Genomic DNA, 19,119 nt, shown 5'->3' with positions numbered 1-19,119 from the left:
AACATTCTCTGTATAGACAAAAGTATTGGGGCATCTGACCATTATGAGAACTATAATGACATTGCATTCTGATACATAAACATCTTTGCAGCTATAACAGCTTCCACTTTTCTGTGAAGGGTTTCTGTGGAAATTTTTGCCCATCCATGTAGTAGAGCATTCGTGAGGGCAAGCACTGATGTTGGACCAAAAGGCCTGGCTCACAATCTCTGTTCCAGTTCATCCCAAAGGTGTTCGACGGGGTTGAGGTCAGGACTCCACCAAAACACCAAACTCATCCAACCATGTCTTTATGGAGCTTTGCTTTGTGCACTGGGACACAGTCATGCTGAAATAGAAAAGGGCCTTCCCCAAACTGTTGCCACAAAGTCGGAAGTATAGCATTGTCCAAAATGTCTTGGTATGCTGAAGCATCTTCACTTGAAGTAACGGGCCGCGCCAAAGTCCAGAAAAAGAACCCTATAAAGAGGTCTGTCTGGATACTCTTGTCTATATAGTGTATCTGCTGAATGAGATCACCACGATACCAGGCTGTTGCAGGTGCGTTTTCAATCCGTTAGGTGGCAGTAGCCGACCGTGGTTTGGACTGTTTGAAGCTGCGTCTCGGAGCTCAAAGAAGAAGGAGGAGCTCTGTCATGGCGGCCAAGGTGAATGCGTGACATTTCCACTTCGGCAAAGTTTTTTGTTTATATGTGTATATTTTGAATGAGTGCGTGGGTGTAACGATAATGTTAACTGTCCCCGAATCGTTAATGCAAACTTGAACCAAGTGTCACTTAGCAGTTGTTACAGGAAAATAGCTTTGCTAACTGTGCCTACTTAGCCTCCCTGAATGAGATAATGCTAACTATACAGCATTTTGATACGTTAGCTGACCGCTGTTTGAGCCGTAGTCAAACAAATAATAGTCTCATGAGCATGTGTAACAGATGGTAAATTATGGTATTTGTCAGATCCTGACTTCGTTAACCAGTGTAGACTGTTCAACACGTTTTGCAACCAGTAGCACAAGGCAGCCTCGTTTGAGGCGTTTAAGTCCTGCATATCATAGCAGAGTTCCACATACTGTGGCTGTTGTGTACACTGTATTTATTAATACACAATTTTGACGTACAAAAGTAGCCTGCTGCAAAATTGTGCATAAATACCGCGTAGCTAACGTTCGCTAAAGTTACTTTTATTTGTTTGTTTGGTGGCTATAGACCTAACTTTTTGCATACTGTGCAAACGATGATAATATAAAACACGACACATGCTTTACTTTAAAGCAAGTTACCCAGCGGCACAGGTCGTGAGCTCCGACTAAACCTCCCTTAACATTAAAATTTAAACTTGCTTGTTAATGCTTCGATAATAATAGTGTATAAATATGTTGTAGACATAACAATCACATAACGTTAACAGTAAGGCTGAGTAAGGGCAATTCGACATAACTGGTACTGGCATTAATATGTTATTTTCTTACTTATGTGGTGTTATAGGACTTTTAATTGAGTATTTTCATGTTGCGGTTTTATATATTCAAAGCACCGAGTTCTTCCACCACTGGTCCACTTGAGTCATCTGTCTGTCAGTGATTCATGTCAGTGTTTTGCGTGGTTGCTATGACATTTGAGTTTGCAGCGTGTTTTTAACTTGTGTTAGGTGGTGATAGTGGCTGTTCCCACAGTGCTGAGCATAGCTTCCATCCGTGTGTATACTGTGAGGGAAGTGCCCACTGATGAGCTGGTCCCAAGAGAAAAGGTATGACTGTCCAAAAACCTCACCAGACGTGGTGTGACTTATTGGCATTCACCTAACTGACATATCATCATTACATTCTAACTCTGTCTCTGTCCCCAGCTGAACATCTACACCCCGCTTCCACAGCCTGCTCAGGCTCAGTTTGTTCCAGAGAGTCCGGGTATTATTCAGAGTGGGTTAAAAACAGCAAGAGAAAGCATACTGCCGTTTGTCCAGACTGTAAAGGTATTTAGATTTTTCTGTGTGTGAATGCATAGGTACATGAGAGTAGACTGATGTTGGCAGGCATCATCTGCTGCAGAACTAACTCTCAAACTCCTCCTGTCTAACACTAAACCCCAAAACACCAGTCCTTTGACAGATGTAAATGAGTGTTACACAAATAGAACATGAGCTAAAACACATCGAAGACATCTTATCTCGCACCTGCAGTGTTAGTTTTCCAACCCTGATTTTTGTTCCTCTTGTTTGCGGTTACAGAGCACAATCCCACGTGCTGCAAGTGCTCTGTGCAGGTATGATTTTGCAAACAGCTAAGTTCAGGAGCGAGACAGGAAATAGTGTTCAAGCAGTTAACACCGCAGCTGTGAGGCTTGCTTCAAGGAGATGTGACAGTTTGATACTCTAGAAATGGGGAACAAACACTTCACACTGACTCAAATGTTTTAGCATACTCTACAAAGTTGTGTTCTCGCTTGCTTGTTGCAGTGGTTGATTTCAGCTTTTCTCTTTGTTCTCGGCAGGGTGCTTGTTTCTCTGTGAAAAGGGGAAGTGTCGATCTATATCATGCAGGAGAGGGTGAGTCAACAGTAGGTACCTTAAGGTGTCATATATAAGTAATATCCCCCAGAAATATAAAACACAAGTCCTTTCCCTTCCTTACACAGCAATAAGAAGGAATAAGGTGGTGATTTTATGATTTCTCTTCCTGACTTTTTGATATTAAAAACTAACAATCTAAAAACAAAACATGCATTTGTCTCTTCATGCCTTTATCAAATTACATCTCTGCATTGATGCTACAGTACATAAGTACAAGTATCATTTGTACATCATGAAATGACACACTGTTGTATTTGTATTGGATATCTTATGTCTCCTGTCTAAGAATATATGTAACGTGACAATGCTTAGTAGTCCTAGCGTAGCAACTAATGTCACAGTATGTATAGAAGATTAGAAATTAGCACATAATCAAGAAGATCAAAGAAGTACTTGTCATCATGTTGACTGCATTTTTGTGTTTCCCAGATATGTACTATTACTTGAAAGACCCTCCGCCGGAGTTTCTACCCAGATTTGGTACCATCACCATGGCTGGCCTGCTTGGCATGTTCTTGGCACGAAAAGGTAACAAATTAAAATCCAATTTATAAAATTCAATTATATTTAGTGTCATCTTTACACAAACAGTCATATTTTGAATAAAGTAAAAAGTGAACAAAACAACATACTACGCAATTAGGTTGACTCACAACAGGAACTGCATTAATGAAAAGGTGACTGCAGTGAATCCCACGATTTCATGGGGCATGCAAACTAGGTCAGTGACCCTGTATCAGCTGTGTGGTAATGTAACAGCTATACATCATAAATACCTCATCCATATACCTCAAGCTTCTCATATTTTAACATTTTTTAACATCAAAGTTTTGCACCTAGTTTCAATCACTCTGTGTAAGTCAACATCCCTTTGAAACATGATGAAACACATTTAACCTGATTTCTGATTTTATGACTCAAGTCATAAGAGACATCTGTTACAGACTATCAGCATTTGCAGAAAACAGTTTGACAAGTTATATTCACCTTACTGATAAACCCCAGAGGTGCGTTGAATGAGATACAGGGAACAAGTGAAGGCAAGTGTCTGTTTCAGTTTGTTTTTGTCTTATGGCGCATTCTCGTGTTCACTACATTTGATCCGGCTCAAGGGGGTGGGGAGTTGGGGGTTGTTGATTGTTGTGGACTGGACAGTTTTAGCAGTTTTGGCAGCACCTTCAGGAAATCAAATTTCAAGGACTGGCAGGTGTTTATGCAGCACTTTAATCCTTCTGGTGTGTATATTTATTTTCATTGGTGTAATACAGAGCTCACAAAGACTACAAATCGACTGCAAGTTATGAACAGTGATAGGTAGAGACAGGATCAGAAGGAGGCGTCTTGTACAGTAAACAATTTGGGGTTTAGTGTTGTGGGGTTGTGGTCACACACTTGGAGAAGAAAACAAGTGCAGGAGTTTTTACAGCTTTTCACCTCTTAACCCTGGAGAACACCCGCACTGACCTGCATACATGTTATCCGGTTCCAAAATTATTTGCATAAATATTTACAAGGCTTGTACACATCAACCACAATTCTTGAAAAGATTTCATGATCTGCAGAAGCATTTTTTAGTAATTTAACCTGTCGGCTATCAAAAATCTTAGGGTTGGTCTGCTTTGACAGTGCAAACAAATTGCACCAGAGACCACTTGGAAGCAGACCAATACTCACCTTTTTAAGTGGTTTCAGTCTGGTTTGTTGGGTTCCATTGACGCCTTACACACCAGCCCAAATGGACCTCATTAAATGGGCAAACACACCAGGGTCCCTTTTAACCACACCAAGCAGGTGTGAGAGCACCCTGACACTCTCTACGGGGGAGTTAAATGACAGTTAAACATTGATGTTATTGAATTAATTAATTCTTAATACAGACACCTGTTCAGTAAACTGAAGCTGAGATTCATTACCACTGCTTCATTGTGAACTTTATTTTAGGCTCTCGTTTCAAGAGGTTAGCTGTTCCTCTGGGCCTGATGAGTGCAGGGGCTTCAGTATGCTACCCGGCCCAAGCAGTGGCTGTGTTAAAGGTAACACTTCTTCTCTGAATGCTGGTCTTTTGACAGTTTTGGTCACAAACCTCATTATTGTCAGAGTTTTAACACTGTTATTGTCGTTTTCACCCAAGGTGACAGGTAAGAAGGTGTATGCTGCAGGACAGTGGAGCAGCGCTGCAGTGTCTTCACTACTCAAGCCCAAGCCCCACGACCCCGTTGCAAAGGAGACTGCCACTTCACAACCACAGGTTAACTGTTATACTAAGTTACTGAACATTTATTTATTTATTTATGATTTGTTCAGATCATTATGTATGTCTGTAACAAGTTTTGAATAGAAAGTACTGTGAAGTTGTTTTCACTATGTGTGACTAATACCAAGACAGTATGTCACACCATGTATTGGTAACTGTCTTCCCACTGAGTTATTTCCCCTATAAACTTTTACTTGCACAAAAAAATCCCTCCAGACTCTCAATAGGTTGTATTCCATTTCCTGTCCTGTCATTTTGCCCTTTTCTCATGATTGAAATGATACTGTTTTTGTGATCTAATGTCTAAACCTTCCACTTCTGCTAAACTCACTGTAAGTCCATAATGTCAGCTTAATGCCTGTGATGTAAAATACTGATGTAAGTGATGAAAAATGTTCCCCATTTTCAGTGTAATAAATCAGACTTATAAATCAATAAATCACACCTATTGGAACTGAAAATTTCAAGAAAATGATAAAAGTAGTGCTTTATTCTGTTTAAAGATAACAATGTGTTACCCCTGTCACTGGCAAGAATGGCTTTTTTGTAATGTAATTACCTGGTGGAATTTATAAATATTATTTTGTATAGAACAGTCAATACAAATATTGGTATTGAAAAGATCTAAATCTTTTTTTTTTTCTTTTTTTTGCCATGTTGTTAGGCAGCTACAGTGCCAAATCCAGACTTTGCAGTAGTTGAAGAGGTCTCAGAGGCCAGCTTCAGCAGCTCAGCCCAGAGCTCTACAGTCCCAGAGACAGAGGTGGAATCTGCTGAACCAGTTCCTGTCTCTGACAGGCCTGTTGTTGCTTTCGTGTCAGAGGGGGCGTCATCAGTTACACTCGCAGAGATATCCCCTGACCAGACCCCTACAGACACCAGCACAGTGCCAGCAGAGACGAACATCACCACAATCTCTGAGGAAGTACCTGCATCTGTTGAAAGTGAAGAGCCCTCAGACACAAAAAAAGCAGCAGAGGATGTCTCCACTGAGTCCATGCCAAGCTTAGAGCCAGAGATGGTAGAAGCGACACCAGTGGATGCTGCTCCAGTCGAAACTGCTCCTTTCACTGAAGAACCACCTGCTCCAAAGGTCTCATATGAGCCATTAGGTATGAGAAATATTCTGCCACATAATGTCAGAGACAAGAAAGTGCACTTGCAATTAATCTGCTTCCTTGGAAAACCACTGTGGATATAGAAGTGCATTCATGGGCAATGAAGGAGCCACGGAAGTGTGGAAAATTGTGGGAATGGAAGACATCTAAAGCTCCTAAAACTTAAACAGTCCAATAAGGGATCATTTGCAAAGCTCTCTGTATTACCTGTTGTTAGAACCAGCCATTGCTGTACACTGATTTGTTGTAAACTGACACATAACAACTTTCTGGATGTTATTACTATTATTAACCCTCTGAAGTCATGTATAATTGTCAGTTGTTGACTATTTTTGATTCTAATTTTATATTTCAACTTAGAATTTTTTTTATCTTGCCATTTTGGAATCATTTTTCATCAGCACAACCTCACAAGTGTGATTTACTGTTGTTTTTTTCATTTTGACATACTGTATTGACACACTGGACCTAAAATCACACAAAACTCTAAAATCCGACTGGGGAAAATGCGCTGAAATGCGCTGAATGAAGTGCGCTCAATGCGCTGGTGTTTACTGCGTCTTCTTGCATAAAATGCGCCCCCCAAACGCGCACCAAACGCGCACCAAATGTGATGGCAATGGTCATGAAAAAAACAGTGCGTATATTTTTTATCATAACTCGGGTTTTACTTGACATATTAACAAAATTTAAAAACTGGTATATAGTTTGAAGTGCCCACTTTCGACATAAAAAAAACTGAGATTCAGCGAGGCTGCGTCTTGAAGCTACGTCGTCTTAAAGTGGTCTTGTGATAAGGACGCGCCGGCGCGTCTGTCGACTCCTGAGGGTTAATAACATGGTTTGAAGTCACAATAGCTTGCTGCTGACCCTGTGTTGTGTTTTGACTTGTTCACAGTGCCTGTTGTTGAATCAGCTGAGCCTGAACCTGCTCCTCAGCCTGACTTAGCTGACCCACCGCAAGTTGTCGCTGGGGAGGAGACACCAACCCCGACACTCACACCACCACCTCCTCAGCAGCCTGCTGCAGAGAACAACAAAGGTACTGTGAACAACTGCTGCTCTCTCACCTTTAGATTGATTTGACACATGCATTTCTTAGAAATATCTGATTTCCATACACCTTAATGTGTGGGGTGTTTATCTTGCTAATGTGTGTGTGGTGAAAAAACAGTTTATTAGTTTTTTTGTTTTTTTTAATAAATTCATTCAGTGTCATTCCTTAACATTCAGACATGAGATGTGACAGTTAAACTGCTCTAACAGATGTGAGTGTATGTAACAACCTCTGCTTTATCTTCACTTAGAAAACATGCACCAATAATCAAAAAGGACTTTTCACACTCCCACTCTGCACTGTTATGTGCAGCATATAATACATAGCTGTATTTAACACATGTTATAATGTTCTATATCTCTGACAGATCATTATTTGGTCCTTTTATTTAGTGGATGTTAGTTTGTGTGGTGTTCTTTTATTCTGAAGGCCAGAGTTACCTATCAGAAGTCCTTGTGTTCTCCATGAATGCATCAGTTCTCTGAGCACAAACGGGTAAATTGTGCGGAAGGTTTATCCATGCATTCAGTTTATTATTTCATTGGCTTTGTGTAGCAATTGCTCACATAAAATTCATTTTTTTAACGTTTTTTTTTTTTTTTTTTGCCTTTGTGGCAAAACAAATGCCATAATATAGCATGATTCAGATTATTCAAATTAATCTTCTCTGGACTGGGAAAGGCATGAAAACCAGTCCATGATTTGTTATTTGAGTAATTGAAGCAGAAGATGTAAGTATAAATGCCCACTGAACCGAACTATAGTTCAGAGGTATTGTATGATCGCAGAAAGATTGACAGAACACTGGCTTTGTCTCTGGTTCTCTCATTTTAATTTGGATTATCTAGTAGCTTTAATTTATTCTACAGATAAGACCGAGTGAGACTGAGATTTTGTTGCATTTCTCTTGCTGCCCTCCAGATGGCTCTGGTTTCAAGCCAGACCCCACTCTTATGGATTTCGGTCAGTCCAACCCGGAGGATGAAGACCTGTACAGCACACGCAGCTGAGATACTGCAGCCCAGCTGCAGGAGAAACTTCATTCCTGCACTGCCATCTCATCTTTTTCAGATAAACAAGCAACTGTTGTCATTATCAAATGTAAATAGGCCATTTCACAAGAAAGCGGTGTTAGAAAATCTTTCATCAATATTTCCATTCTCATTTCTTCAGCCCACACCATTAGTTTTTCCACAGAAACGTCCAAGTACTGTTGCACTGTAGAAGCAGTGCAGTGATTTCCGGTACGCGGAGCTGTCTGTAAAGGATGACAGAAACCTGGAAAATACACCCACAGCTGTTTTTTGTCTTTTAATGCACAGATGGCAGATTGTGAAATTTTCTCCATGTATGTGTCATTTAATAATTATTGGCTCTTGTGCTGCAGCTTTCATCATCCTGAATGCATGGTGCTTTTATTTATTGCAATTTCAGTTGCATTGCTAAATTCCAAATACTGCACACATGCTGGTAATTGTTACAAGATGGACTAGTGCTGTTCCATTTTGGTACATCTAAAATTGTCTTCAGTTGTTTAAAAACAGAATAAATCTTTATTTTTCACTTTTTCAAGTTGCATCTTGTCAAATATCAAATACTTACCAATCGGCCCAGCACACAGACTTATGAAGTACATTGTTTCAGTGGTAAAACATGAGCACATAATTTCTAACGTTTACCATAACGCTGCACACAGACGACAAAGAATGAGCAGTTAATCGGAGTATCATCAAAATCTCAATATGACCCAAGAAACTATCCAAATTACAGTAGCTGCAGTTTTTTGATAAAAGGTAAAATGTGTCAGTGTCACCGTGACACCGTACTGATAAAAGTGATGCATTGTGGTGCTATACAGAGATGCCCCAACCTGCAAGTCGTGTGTTCAAAATGTAAAGGAACATGCTGATTAGGTGCAAACCCTAGCACAAATCACATCAGCACTGTTATTATTGTTTCAGTTAAAACAGAATGCAAAAATGACCTTTCTCTTTTAAGTCGCAATCACAAACCTGTTTAAATAATCCCACTGTGATTTGATTTTGGAATCTTTCAGCCCTACCAAGTCTCACACAGAAATCTGGCACATGAAGAAATAAAATTCCTTCCTAAAACACAACTTTTTTTTAATAGTCCAACAACAACAAACTCATCAGAAGTCAAGGACATTTTACTTAAAAAAGTAGCTGTTAAGTCATTATATAATCAGTTAAACATCAGATGGTTTTTATCTTTAGTCACACCTAAATCAAATAAAGCTTTTCTCCTCAGGGAAATTGCTTCTTTCTGTCGCTAATGGTAACTGGAACCATGCACAGTGATATTTGATGTCTTTGTGAATCTTTTCTCATACACCAGGAACAGTGTATTCTCGGGATCATCAATATTATACTGTAACAAACTTCTGAAAGTGACTCAAGCTAAAGATTTCACCTCACAAAGCCATGTCCTTCAGAATGTCCCAGTTATATTCTGTTGAGCTGCTGTCGAGGAAATACACACTTTTGCAACACATTTCACACTTGGAGCTCCCTATCCCATATCACCACTGATGTCCAAAACGTTAATTCTATGAGCACAAACTGGTAAACTGAAGACAGTTTTTATCCATTCATTAAATTTATTAATCCAGCGGTTTCGAGTGATTGAATGCTTCTGTAATGACCAGTGGTACATTTAACATTTATTTACTGTGTATAGCAAGAAATGAATGCATAAGACTGAAGTTTCATAGTTTGCCAGTGGCTTGGCTCTGCTGATAAAAGATCTTGGACCTTTACTCTAGTCCCACCAGGAGGGTAATGTTTTCACTTACTCTGTGAAACATCTCAGTATCAACAGCATTGGTTTGTGCAAGATTATGTCCACCTATAAGTAAGTAAGTAAAGTACAAATTGGGAAACTTGTTTGATCATTTCATCCCAAGTGATACAGTCATTGCAGTTGCCGGAACAAATGTACCAATGTGTACCAATATTAATCATGTAAATGATTATTCTAAAGAACTTTGAAAGTTTGAGCAACAAATGCCATGGAATGTGACATATACTTTAAAGCATTTTTGGTGCCATATGTTTTTGCTTATTTCTTTGAGCACACAGTTTGTACCGAGGGACCAGGCTATCTTTTAACATCTTTATAGCTTCTTTATGGCCCCTCTGGGGAACCAAAGCTGCCTGGACCTCATAAACTCTCCATGAGGCTGGCCAGAATTGTGACCCTTGGGACTATGTGTGTGTGTGTATATGCATATTCCTGTAGTTGTGGTAACAAAAATCTGTTTAAACAGTCACGTCGTGAGGACTAGCCTTACTTATTGGGACAAAATGCGAGTCCTCACAATGTAAATCGTTAAATATTAGGGTGAAGACTTGCTTTAAGGTTAGGCTGAGGTTAGCGTTAGGTTACAGTAAGCTTAGGATTACGCAAGTAATGTTTATTGTTATGGTTAGGTGGTGGTTAAGCCTTCAGGAAATGAATGTAAGTCTGTGTAATGTCCCCAGAAATGGTGGAAACACAACTGTGTGAGCATGCGTGTGAACTCACATATGTGTGTAAGAAAGGGAGATGTCAGATCAATTGGATGTCAATACTTTCTCATCCTTCTTCCTGTTATACAGAGAAAAACACATATGGGAACCAGGCTTCTTGTGGTATCGGCACTTTAAACATTTTGTGCTGCTGGTTTGAGTCTAGGGGTTAAGGGACTCGTGGGCTGAGTGTGACTGAGCTGTTTTTTTACCGAACACTGCCAACTGTTGTGATAGAAAAAAAAAAGAAATCCTCCAGAAACAGCTCTGTGTACTGCAATCATTATTCTCTAACAGCCTTAATAAAACCACATGGAACATATTGTTCAAAATAGTACAGCGCAGAGAGAGTGGGATTGCTGAAAATCTGATCAATGCTTTCTTCTCACATGGACATCTTGTTGCTGTAAGCCTCCCCTGCTAGATGTGACGCTAAGTATAGCCTCACGTCACCTCTCTCAAGGGTCCAATATGCATGTGGGGCCCCCCCTTCCTTACAACATCTCATGGCTACGATTATGTCCTGAGAACTTATGTTCGACTGGAGTCTCTCATGTAGTCCAGAGCTCTCCCAGATTTGTCCTGACCAACGGAGAGGAAGCGGGGCTCCCAACCCTGACCTCTTACCTTTCACCCCCATGAGCCCAATTTTCCACAGAGGGCCTTGCAAGGGTCATGGTTTTTTGTGGTTATCTTCCCAGGGTCTGACAAGTGAGGGGAGACCCTAACGTCAAATAAACACATTGCACATTTATCAGCAAAAAATATAAACACAATTATGTAAGCAATTTCAGGCCTTTGTGTATACAGTATAAGATGACTTGCGTATATCTTCCTGTTCTTCTTTCTTTGTGAGTGTATGCATGTATATGTGGATGGTCTTGTGTAGACACAGTATACGATTTAATTCATTCTGTTCAGGGGAAATGTGCTTCACATAATGCACACATTTATTAATCATAACTAATTTAATTTGTCATTCTGCAGATTACTCATAGCTGTAGCTATTACTTTTTGGTTGCAGTTAAAATTGTTTTTAATCCAGAAAAAAAAAAGCAAACCCTGAAAAATAATTGGCTGGGAGACTGAGATTGATGTCTGGCAAGGGTTGAGGTTTGATGCTCTCTGCTCCATTGCTCTCCTTATCTGTTGCCTGTACGGACGCTGCCTGTAACTAAATCCCTGTGTTTGGATCATGAAACAAACACACACACACTCCCATGCATTCTCAAACTGTTAATTAATCAGCCTCTCAGTTTGTGCATCACACTTTGTATCATGATTTTTATTTTGGTAGCAGAATTAACTTTTTTACATGCCATGAATAGCATAAAGTGAAATGTATCAATATGTGCAATGCAAACCAATTCGATTGACTGTCTGGAGATAGGATAAAGTGAGATTGTGCCTTGAAATGTTGACAAAGGTCAGAACAGGAGCTGTTCTGAGACAAAAGAAGTGAAAGTAAGATCAACTGAAGAGAAGTCTGTTCCTTAACTTGATATACAAGTTGTAATAACACAGCAAAAATACAAAATGTGTTCTCTCTCTTATCTAACCATGTTAACATAGATAATGTTAAACAGCAATAACACAGACTTCAGTTAAGGCTGGTCATTTTTCCAAGGATTTTGTCATAAACTAAAGTAAAGCTGAAAAATCAAAATTACATAAAACAAATTTGGAGTTGATGATGATGCCAAAGTGGTGGATGGCTGTCAGTGCTGCTCACACAAAAGCATAAAAAGAAAGTATAAAATCACTGAATTTGTACTTGAATGAATTAAAAATGAAAGCACACATCATGCAGAACACCCTCTTTCATAAACCCTTTTTGTTATTGATTGGACAACCATTCCTGACGTGCAGATCCATGATTTTGTAGCTGGTGAAAGAACTGTAAGATAAAGCCACTATGGTAGCATGATATTTCCCTCTGAAATTGGGTGGAGTTGAATCATAATGTAGCAGGAAATGGTTTCAAGTAGGCATACCACAACATTGTTTTTAAGCAAGCTACAGTACTTTGAGGAAATGTGCTTTATTCACTCCTCCTTTTAAACCTTTAAAACAGGGAAGGACCATTGAGAGCAAGTTCTCTTTAGCCTTGAATGAACTTGCACATACAAATCAGTGCAATTTTGCACACTTCTGCAAATCTTCTGTGGACCATAATACTTAAAAGCCAGTTTCCCAATATCAATATTAATATGTCAGTTTTCAAGGACCAGATAGATAGATAGAGACCTATAGCGCAGTACAAACCTGATCTATAGTTAAAGAGAAATGTAAGATATCCATGTAGTTTGCCATGAAGTGCTGTATGAACAGTTACTTTTCATCACTGGGTTACAGAGAAACTGTGGGGAGGCAGCGCCCACTTTCATTTTTTTTCCTGTCTTCTTCTATTTGCATTGGCCAGCATGACACCATAAATTTCTGTTTTTCGTTGTTGCATGTCATGACTAAGGGCCGTTGGCTTGTGTGAGTTTGTCTGTGTGTATGTGAACAACTGTGCATACCCAGGATGCCACTGGAAGAACATAATATTTTGAAATTTCCATTTTGGAATGATCCCACCTTAACACTTCTGCGACATAGAGCACCTTGCCAATTTCTCATATCCTGCAAGAAGGCAACAACAGAGCTCTTCATTCGAGGCCTTCAAAATCGGTTGATTTTTGTCTTGCCTTCATCCGTCATCCTCACCGTCAGCTTTCCCACAGCCATTAGAACATGTGACATTCTGATAGATACTCAATGGAGCAGAATGTGCACACGCATCTGAACACACGTAAACAGAAGAGAGGACTTTGCGTCGATGCATGCATGCCAGGCTGTGATTAAGTACATCTAGCTGCACAAGTGCTGAAGCACAGACGCACACATGGACACACACACAAGCACACACACAGGGAGAGATGAGTGCTCACACCATTGATCAAAGGAGCCGTGATGCAATCAGTTTCAGAGCTTTGTACACATCCCTCATTAACTTTCACCAGAGGCTTTAATGAAAAACCACTGGAGGGAATCTCCGCTTTCTCTCCTTTTTCCCCCTCCCCTTTCTCTCCATCTCTCCCTCTCATCTCCTCGTTCACTCCCCTGCAGTATCTGCTCGTCCTCCTCCTCATTCATCTTCCACAGTGTGCCTCCCCTTTCTCCCTCTGCTCCAGTGGCTGGCTTGACTTCCGTTGAGACAAAGTAAATATTTCCCATGGCTTATCTGACCGCTGGCAGCATGAATATGACACAAAGTGCGAGGCTCTGCTAATTAACACGCAGCCTTCGTTAAGGTTGGGTCAGAGGCCCTGGCGGGCACAGTTTGGGCTTTAACTTTGACACCTCAAACACACTGTTGTCCCATTCATTATGGTCAGGTATGACACATGGTTGTGTGTCTGCACTCACTGGAGACTCAGCTATTACTCTAACACACATCTTGACTTGATTTTCTTAGTTCTGGTCTTTTCTATTAGAGACAGCGACAGGGAGCAAAAAGGGAGGGATAGAATGAAAAACGGAGGGAGCAAGTTTCTTTCTCTCACTGTGCAGACTGGCTGGTGTCCAGGTATAGTCCAGCCCCTTGGTAATGAAGAAGGTCTGACGTATAAGCAACTTCCACATTGTGCAATCATCAAGAGGCTCTTGGGGGCTATAAGACCCCCAGCCTCATCTGGTTTCTCAGAGCCTCCAGTAAGTTTTCCTTGCACATACACACACACACACACACACACACACGGACAGACAAACAGAGGCATGATATGATACTCAGATGAGCAGATTTCTCTTCGAGGGGTCGAGGAGCAACTGTCAGGACATGGACTTTAGCCAAAAGAAGCATTGAAATCGCTTAACTTCTTGGACTGGACATTCAATCATTCCAGGTAAAATAATTCTTTAAATTGGTAGAAGCTATGTAGGAAGAATGGTTTGATTTGATTTAATTTGATATGATAATACATATACTTATAGTTTCTTTCAAATTCAACTATCTAAGCAGTAATTACCATTTTTTTTTAGAGAAAGTCATTTGCAGATGTGATTTCTCATATATTACTGATTGCCTGCGTATTGTTAATACATTCCTCTGCTGCACCAGACCACAACATAATCAATTTTAGTCACTTTTAAGGCCCCTGTGAAACTATTAATCCACATTCTTTTTATTTATTAATTTATTTTGCCTAAATCATTGTGTTTATTTCAAAATTCAGTCATTAGTACAAAATAAATGTTTCTGAGGAATCCACGAAGCAGCCAGGTTATTACAACTCCATATATATTTCATTACTGCCCAACTTCAAGCATGGTGTAGTTTTTTTACTGTAATAAGTTGTCAAATAGGACAGCTGCTAAATCACTTGCGCCAACTAAACTGCTGTGTAGGAAAACTTTTTTTGTCCATAAAAGGCACATGAATGGTAAATCCTCTCCTGTTTTGTTTTATTTCCAGCTGTCCTTGGAAAACTGAAAGGAGGGAAGTCGAACTGTGTGACGCAAGGGTACATCTAGTTTCATAATGGCAATCCCAAATGACCTCTCCCTTTTCAACTCCACCTCACCCCCCTATTCAACAGCAGAGAGCTCTCTGAACACCTCTCTGGCCCCCTCTGTTCTGCTCTGCTCAGACTGGCCTCCTGTACCAATTACTACAGTGATCCCAGCCATTTACAGCGTTATCTGCGTGCTGGGAATCATAGCCAACGCCCTGGCAGTGTGCGTGTTGGCCCATGCCAGTACTTCAAGAAGAACTGTAGCAAACACTTTCATGCTTAACCTGTGTGTGTCTGACCTGCTGTTCCTGCTGTCTCTCCCACTGTGGGCCGTGTATTACTCCCAGGGCTACAGCTGGCCTTTTGGCTGGCTTGCCTGCAAAGTTTGCGGAGCTCTTCACAACCTCAACCTCTATGCGTCTATCTTCTTCATCACAAGCATGAGTGTGGACCGCTACCTGGCCATCGTGCATCCTCTCCGCTCCCAGAGCGCTCGAAATTCCAAGCGTGCCCGGCTCACATGCATTCTGGTGTGGCTCCTAGCATGTGCCTGCTCTGCCCCCAACTTATATCTGAGGGACACTTACTACCTTGAGGAGCTTGGTGTGGAGGCCTGTGTAATTATCTATCATAATCATATCTGGCATATGACCCTGGTCTGGATGAAGATTATTTTTGCCTTCCTGCTGCCTCTGTTTATCATCTCTTGTTGCTACTGTGCTATTGGTAGACATTTGACGGCTGATTCAGGTCTGGCAAGAATGCAGCATCCATCGCACTCTGCCAACATGGCCTCTTTTAAATCCCAGGAGAGCTGCAGTAAACCAGAGAGACCCCCAACCCCATGTGTGAGCCCCAGCTCCACTGCCAGCAGATCCTTGGAGGGCAGGGGGCTGGAGCGGGTGTTGTGGACAGTAGCCGCTGTGGTCCTAGCCTTCTTCCTCTGCTGGTTCCCCTTTCACTGTGTGACCTTTTTGGACATGCTGCAGAGCAAGGGCTGGTTGGACAGTTGCTGGGTAACCTGGACCATCCACAACCTCACCCCTCTCACCCTCAGCTTGGGCTTCTCCAGCTCCGCCATCAACCCTGTGCTCTACTGCTTCATTGGAAACCATTTCCGGGGCCGTCTTGGGGGCCTCTGTAAGGGCTTGTGTGCTTGTTTGAAGGCCCGTGGGGAAGATCACAGTCAGAAGAGGGGCTCCTTCAGCACTAGGCTGAGCTCCTTCTCTCGAAAACTCAGTGACCTTAAAGATCTGGCAATTGTGGAGCCCTCTGGTCCTGCTTAGCCAGCCTCTAGAAAGCAGACTTTTCTTCCCCTCCACTGGCATCACACCCCGAAGAGTGATACCACCTTCAAGTCATTGCTGAACTCCAGTTAGTATGGAAGTGTGAGACAAAGCTGTTACTGACTAAGTGAAATTCCAACAGAGCTCAATGCTGCCCTACAAAGACAAAAGAAAGAGTAGCTAAAGAAAAGATGAAGCTGAGAAAAAAGGGTTTAAGGGTTTGGGGCTGGTTAGCCAAACTCTGCAATAAACAGATAAATTATAGATGTATTGCCTTTAATGCTACAGCAGGCACTTGTTTTCAGTGAAAAAGCTTTAAAGACCCACTGTACACTACCTGCTTAGCAACAACCACAGTTAGTGACTAGTTGGTGAACATAAAAACATCCAGCTGCTAACAAGCCAGATATTTCCCTTAAGAGTTTGTGCAGACCAAAAACAGAGCTGAATGAGAGTGAATAATGGACTTCCATTCACCAGGTGGACAAAAACACGGCTTAAAATGAATGCCAATGTTCCTCCACAAAACCTGTTCATGTAAATATGCAACCATTTTACTGCAGTACCATTGTAAAGAATAATATGTTTTGTGTTCATGACCTGCTTCAGTTGCCCCCAAGAGGCCAAGCACTCAATCAAGAATCAGCTTTTGCAGGTTTAGGGTTAAAACTGTACTGAGCTGAGATGTCATTTAAAGCCACTGCGCTTAGTTAGGTTAGACTAGTAATAGCAGGGCCTGTTCCATTTTTTTTTTTCTCTTTGTCAGCATTGCATTTAGCTATTAATAAATGTTGTAGGATCCAATTTTCAACCAGGAACCAGGCAAGAGTAAGAGTAAATTTTGGTTTAAATTTAAATTTTACGATTTAGTGGCATCTACGTGATTGCAGATTGTAACCAAATTAATACCTCTTGACTCACCTTCCCAAAAAAATGTGATAGAACCTCTCTAGAGCTAGTGTTTAGTTTCTCCGTGCTGGCCTCCTGTAGAAATATGGTGGTGCAACGTGACAGACCTGCTCCCTCTGCATATATGAAAAGCTCATTCTAAGGTAAAGAAAACTCGATTCTTTGTTTCATGTGATTATACATTAATGAAAACATAATGATGATCATGATTATGAAATCCTGCACACTGGACATTTAATTTAATAGAGTGATTTTTAGCTGCGTTTCATGGTTTTACAAACTGTAATGTTTTCTCAGAATTTACACACTTGTATTTTACAATAATATTTTATATTGTAAAACAAATATCAAAAGTTGGCTGCTCTTAGCTCCACTTTGACCGAATGCATAGATACAGCATTTTGACCTTACAGGGCAAAACAGACTAAAATGTTCATGGAATACAGATAGGAGGATACTTATTAACCAGTCATAACAATGCTACATTTACTGTTCTCTTTGGGACCAAGATATTGTATGTATAATCATGTAACTTCTGACATTTGTTATATTATTCTGAAAATTAAAGTTACTGCATTTCTTTGACTTAAAAAGAAATAAAGTGTACAATATTTCCCTAAAAACGGTACTGTTGATTGACATAATTATCTAAAATAACATCTACTATTATTATACTAAAATGGGACAATGAATAATTTTAATCCTATTCCACAAATACACCGATTATGTGAGAATGATTTCATTTACAGTTTTTACTTTCCTTTTCTGAGTCTTACCCACCAACAGCTGTGACTTGGAGCTTCCCCCACCTGGGAATACGAGTGCTGTTTGGCCTGGCAGATGGACATTCTGCCCCCCCAAAAAAAATGCCTCTCGTGGATTCCGTACATAGATATCATAATCTCAGACTAATGTCCTTATGAGGCATTCCTATCCAGCCAGTTATGTTGCATGATGGAGCTGCCAGCTAATCAATGATGTATCTTGGCCTGCTATTTGTGTCCAGTATGGATCCACTGCATTCCTCATTGACCTTAGCTGGTCTGTCTGTGGGCTGAGAGCCGGTGGAGTATATTGTGATTTTGTTTTACACTGTTGAAGGCTGTGGTATTATTACTTACTAGAAACCTGAATGCATAATGATGAACGTTTCTTCTTTATTTCTATATTAAAATTATAAACAATCTAGCCCACACCTTTAAGGAAGGAAAACCTACTGCAGTAGATCATTATTAAGCTTTCAAACTTTACCACTGGATGGTGCTGAAGTGCTGTAGAAGCAGTGAATAAGATGCCATTGGCTGCTTACCCAGACAGAGCCCCTAAGTCCCACTGCTCATGATCTTTCTGAGCTGTGGGAAAGATGGCTCTGACACAGACTGATGACTCATGTAGGCTACCATCGTGAATGTATAAAAACAGTACTCCTCAAAAGAATTCTGCATTAAAGAGAGCTACCAGCTCAAAGGATTTGCCTTTCTGAAGGGTCTTCTGCAAGAGCACCTGGCAGTCTGAAGGACTCCATGTAGTCGTGACCATGGTATGAATGAAGAGCATCAAAACCGAGAATAATAAATGTCTCGATATGCTTGGTGAGCTTCAAATAACCTACCAGACGTTGTGTTATTAGCTTGATAAAATGTGAACAACATGTCATTGCAGCAAACATTCAATATTTTAATCACCAGATTCTTAAATTGACACAGCAGAACTTTCTGACTGACAGGACAGATTGCAGGATGAGTTTGCTGCAGCTCCACAGTATGTTCATACACACAGCTTCGTTAGTTGAGTCCTCACTGCTCTACAGAGCAGGTGTGAGTGTCCTTGACACACGTTTAATAGCAGGCATATCACTAACGCGACTGAAAACGTGTTACACGTTGTGGGCGATAAGAAAATGT

At 40.7% G+C, this 19,119-nt stretch overlaps 2 protein-coding genes across 2 annotated transcripts; both read left to right on the top strand.

The window, feature by feature from the left end:
• Positions 1–507: 507 nt before the first annotated feature.
• Positions 508–8,566, top strand: apool (apolipoprotein O-like). Its single transcript, XM_046406428.1, has 10 exons — positions 508–647; positions 1,645–1,743; positions 1,843–1,968; positions 2,487–2,541; positions 2,995–3,093; positions 4,507–4,598; positions 4,697–4,813; positions 5,484–5,931; positions 6,836–6,979; positions 7,916–8,566. Exons 1-10 carry the CDS (start codon positions 636–638, stop codon positions 8,002–8,004), a joined length of 1,281 nt encoding a protein of 426 aa, XP_046262384.1. The 5' UTR covers positions 508–635; the 3' UTR covers positions 8,005–8,566.
• Positions 8,567–14,203: 5,637 nt separating this feature from the next.
• Positions 14,204–17,838, top strand: LOC124068546 (type-2 angiotensin II receptor-like). Its single transcript, XM_046406895.1, has 2 exons — positions 14,204–14,411; positions 14,981–17,838. Exon 2 carries the CDS (start codon positions 15,047–15,049, stop codon positions 16,304–16,306), a length of 1,260 nt encoding a protein of 419 aa, XP_046262851.1. The 5' UTR covers positions 14,204–14,411; positions 14,981–15,046; the 3' UTR covers positions 16,307–17,838.
• The last annotated feature ends 1,281 nt before the right edge of the window (positions 17,839–19,119 follow it).

Source organism: Scatophagus argus, chromosome 12 (genome assembly GCF_020382885.2).
Source record: "Scatophagus argus isolate fScaArg1 chromosome 12, fScaArg1.pri, whole genome shotgun sequence".
Taxonomy (NCBI): Eukaryota; Metazoa; Chordata; class Actinopteri; family Scatophagidae; genus Scatophagus; species Scatophagus argus.
Note: the sequence above shows the minus strand (reverse complement) of the source record. Positions and strands in the feature narration are given on the sequence as shown.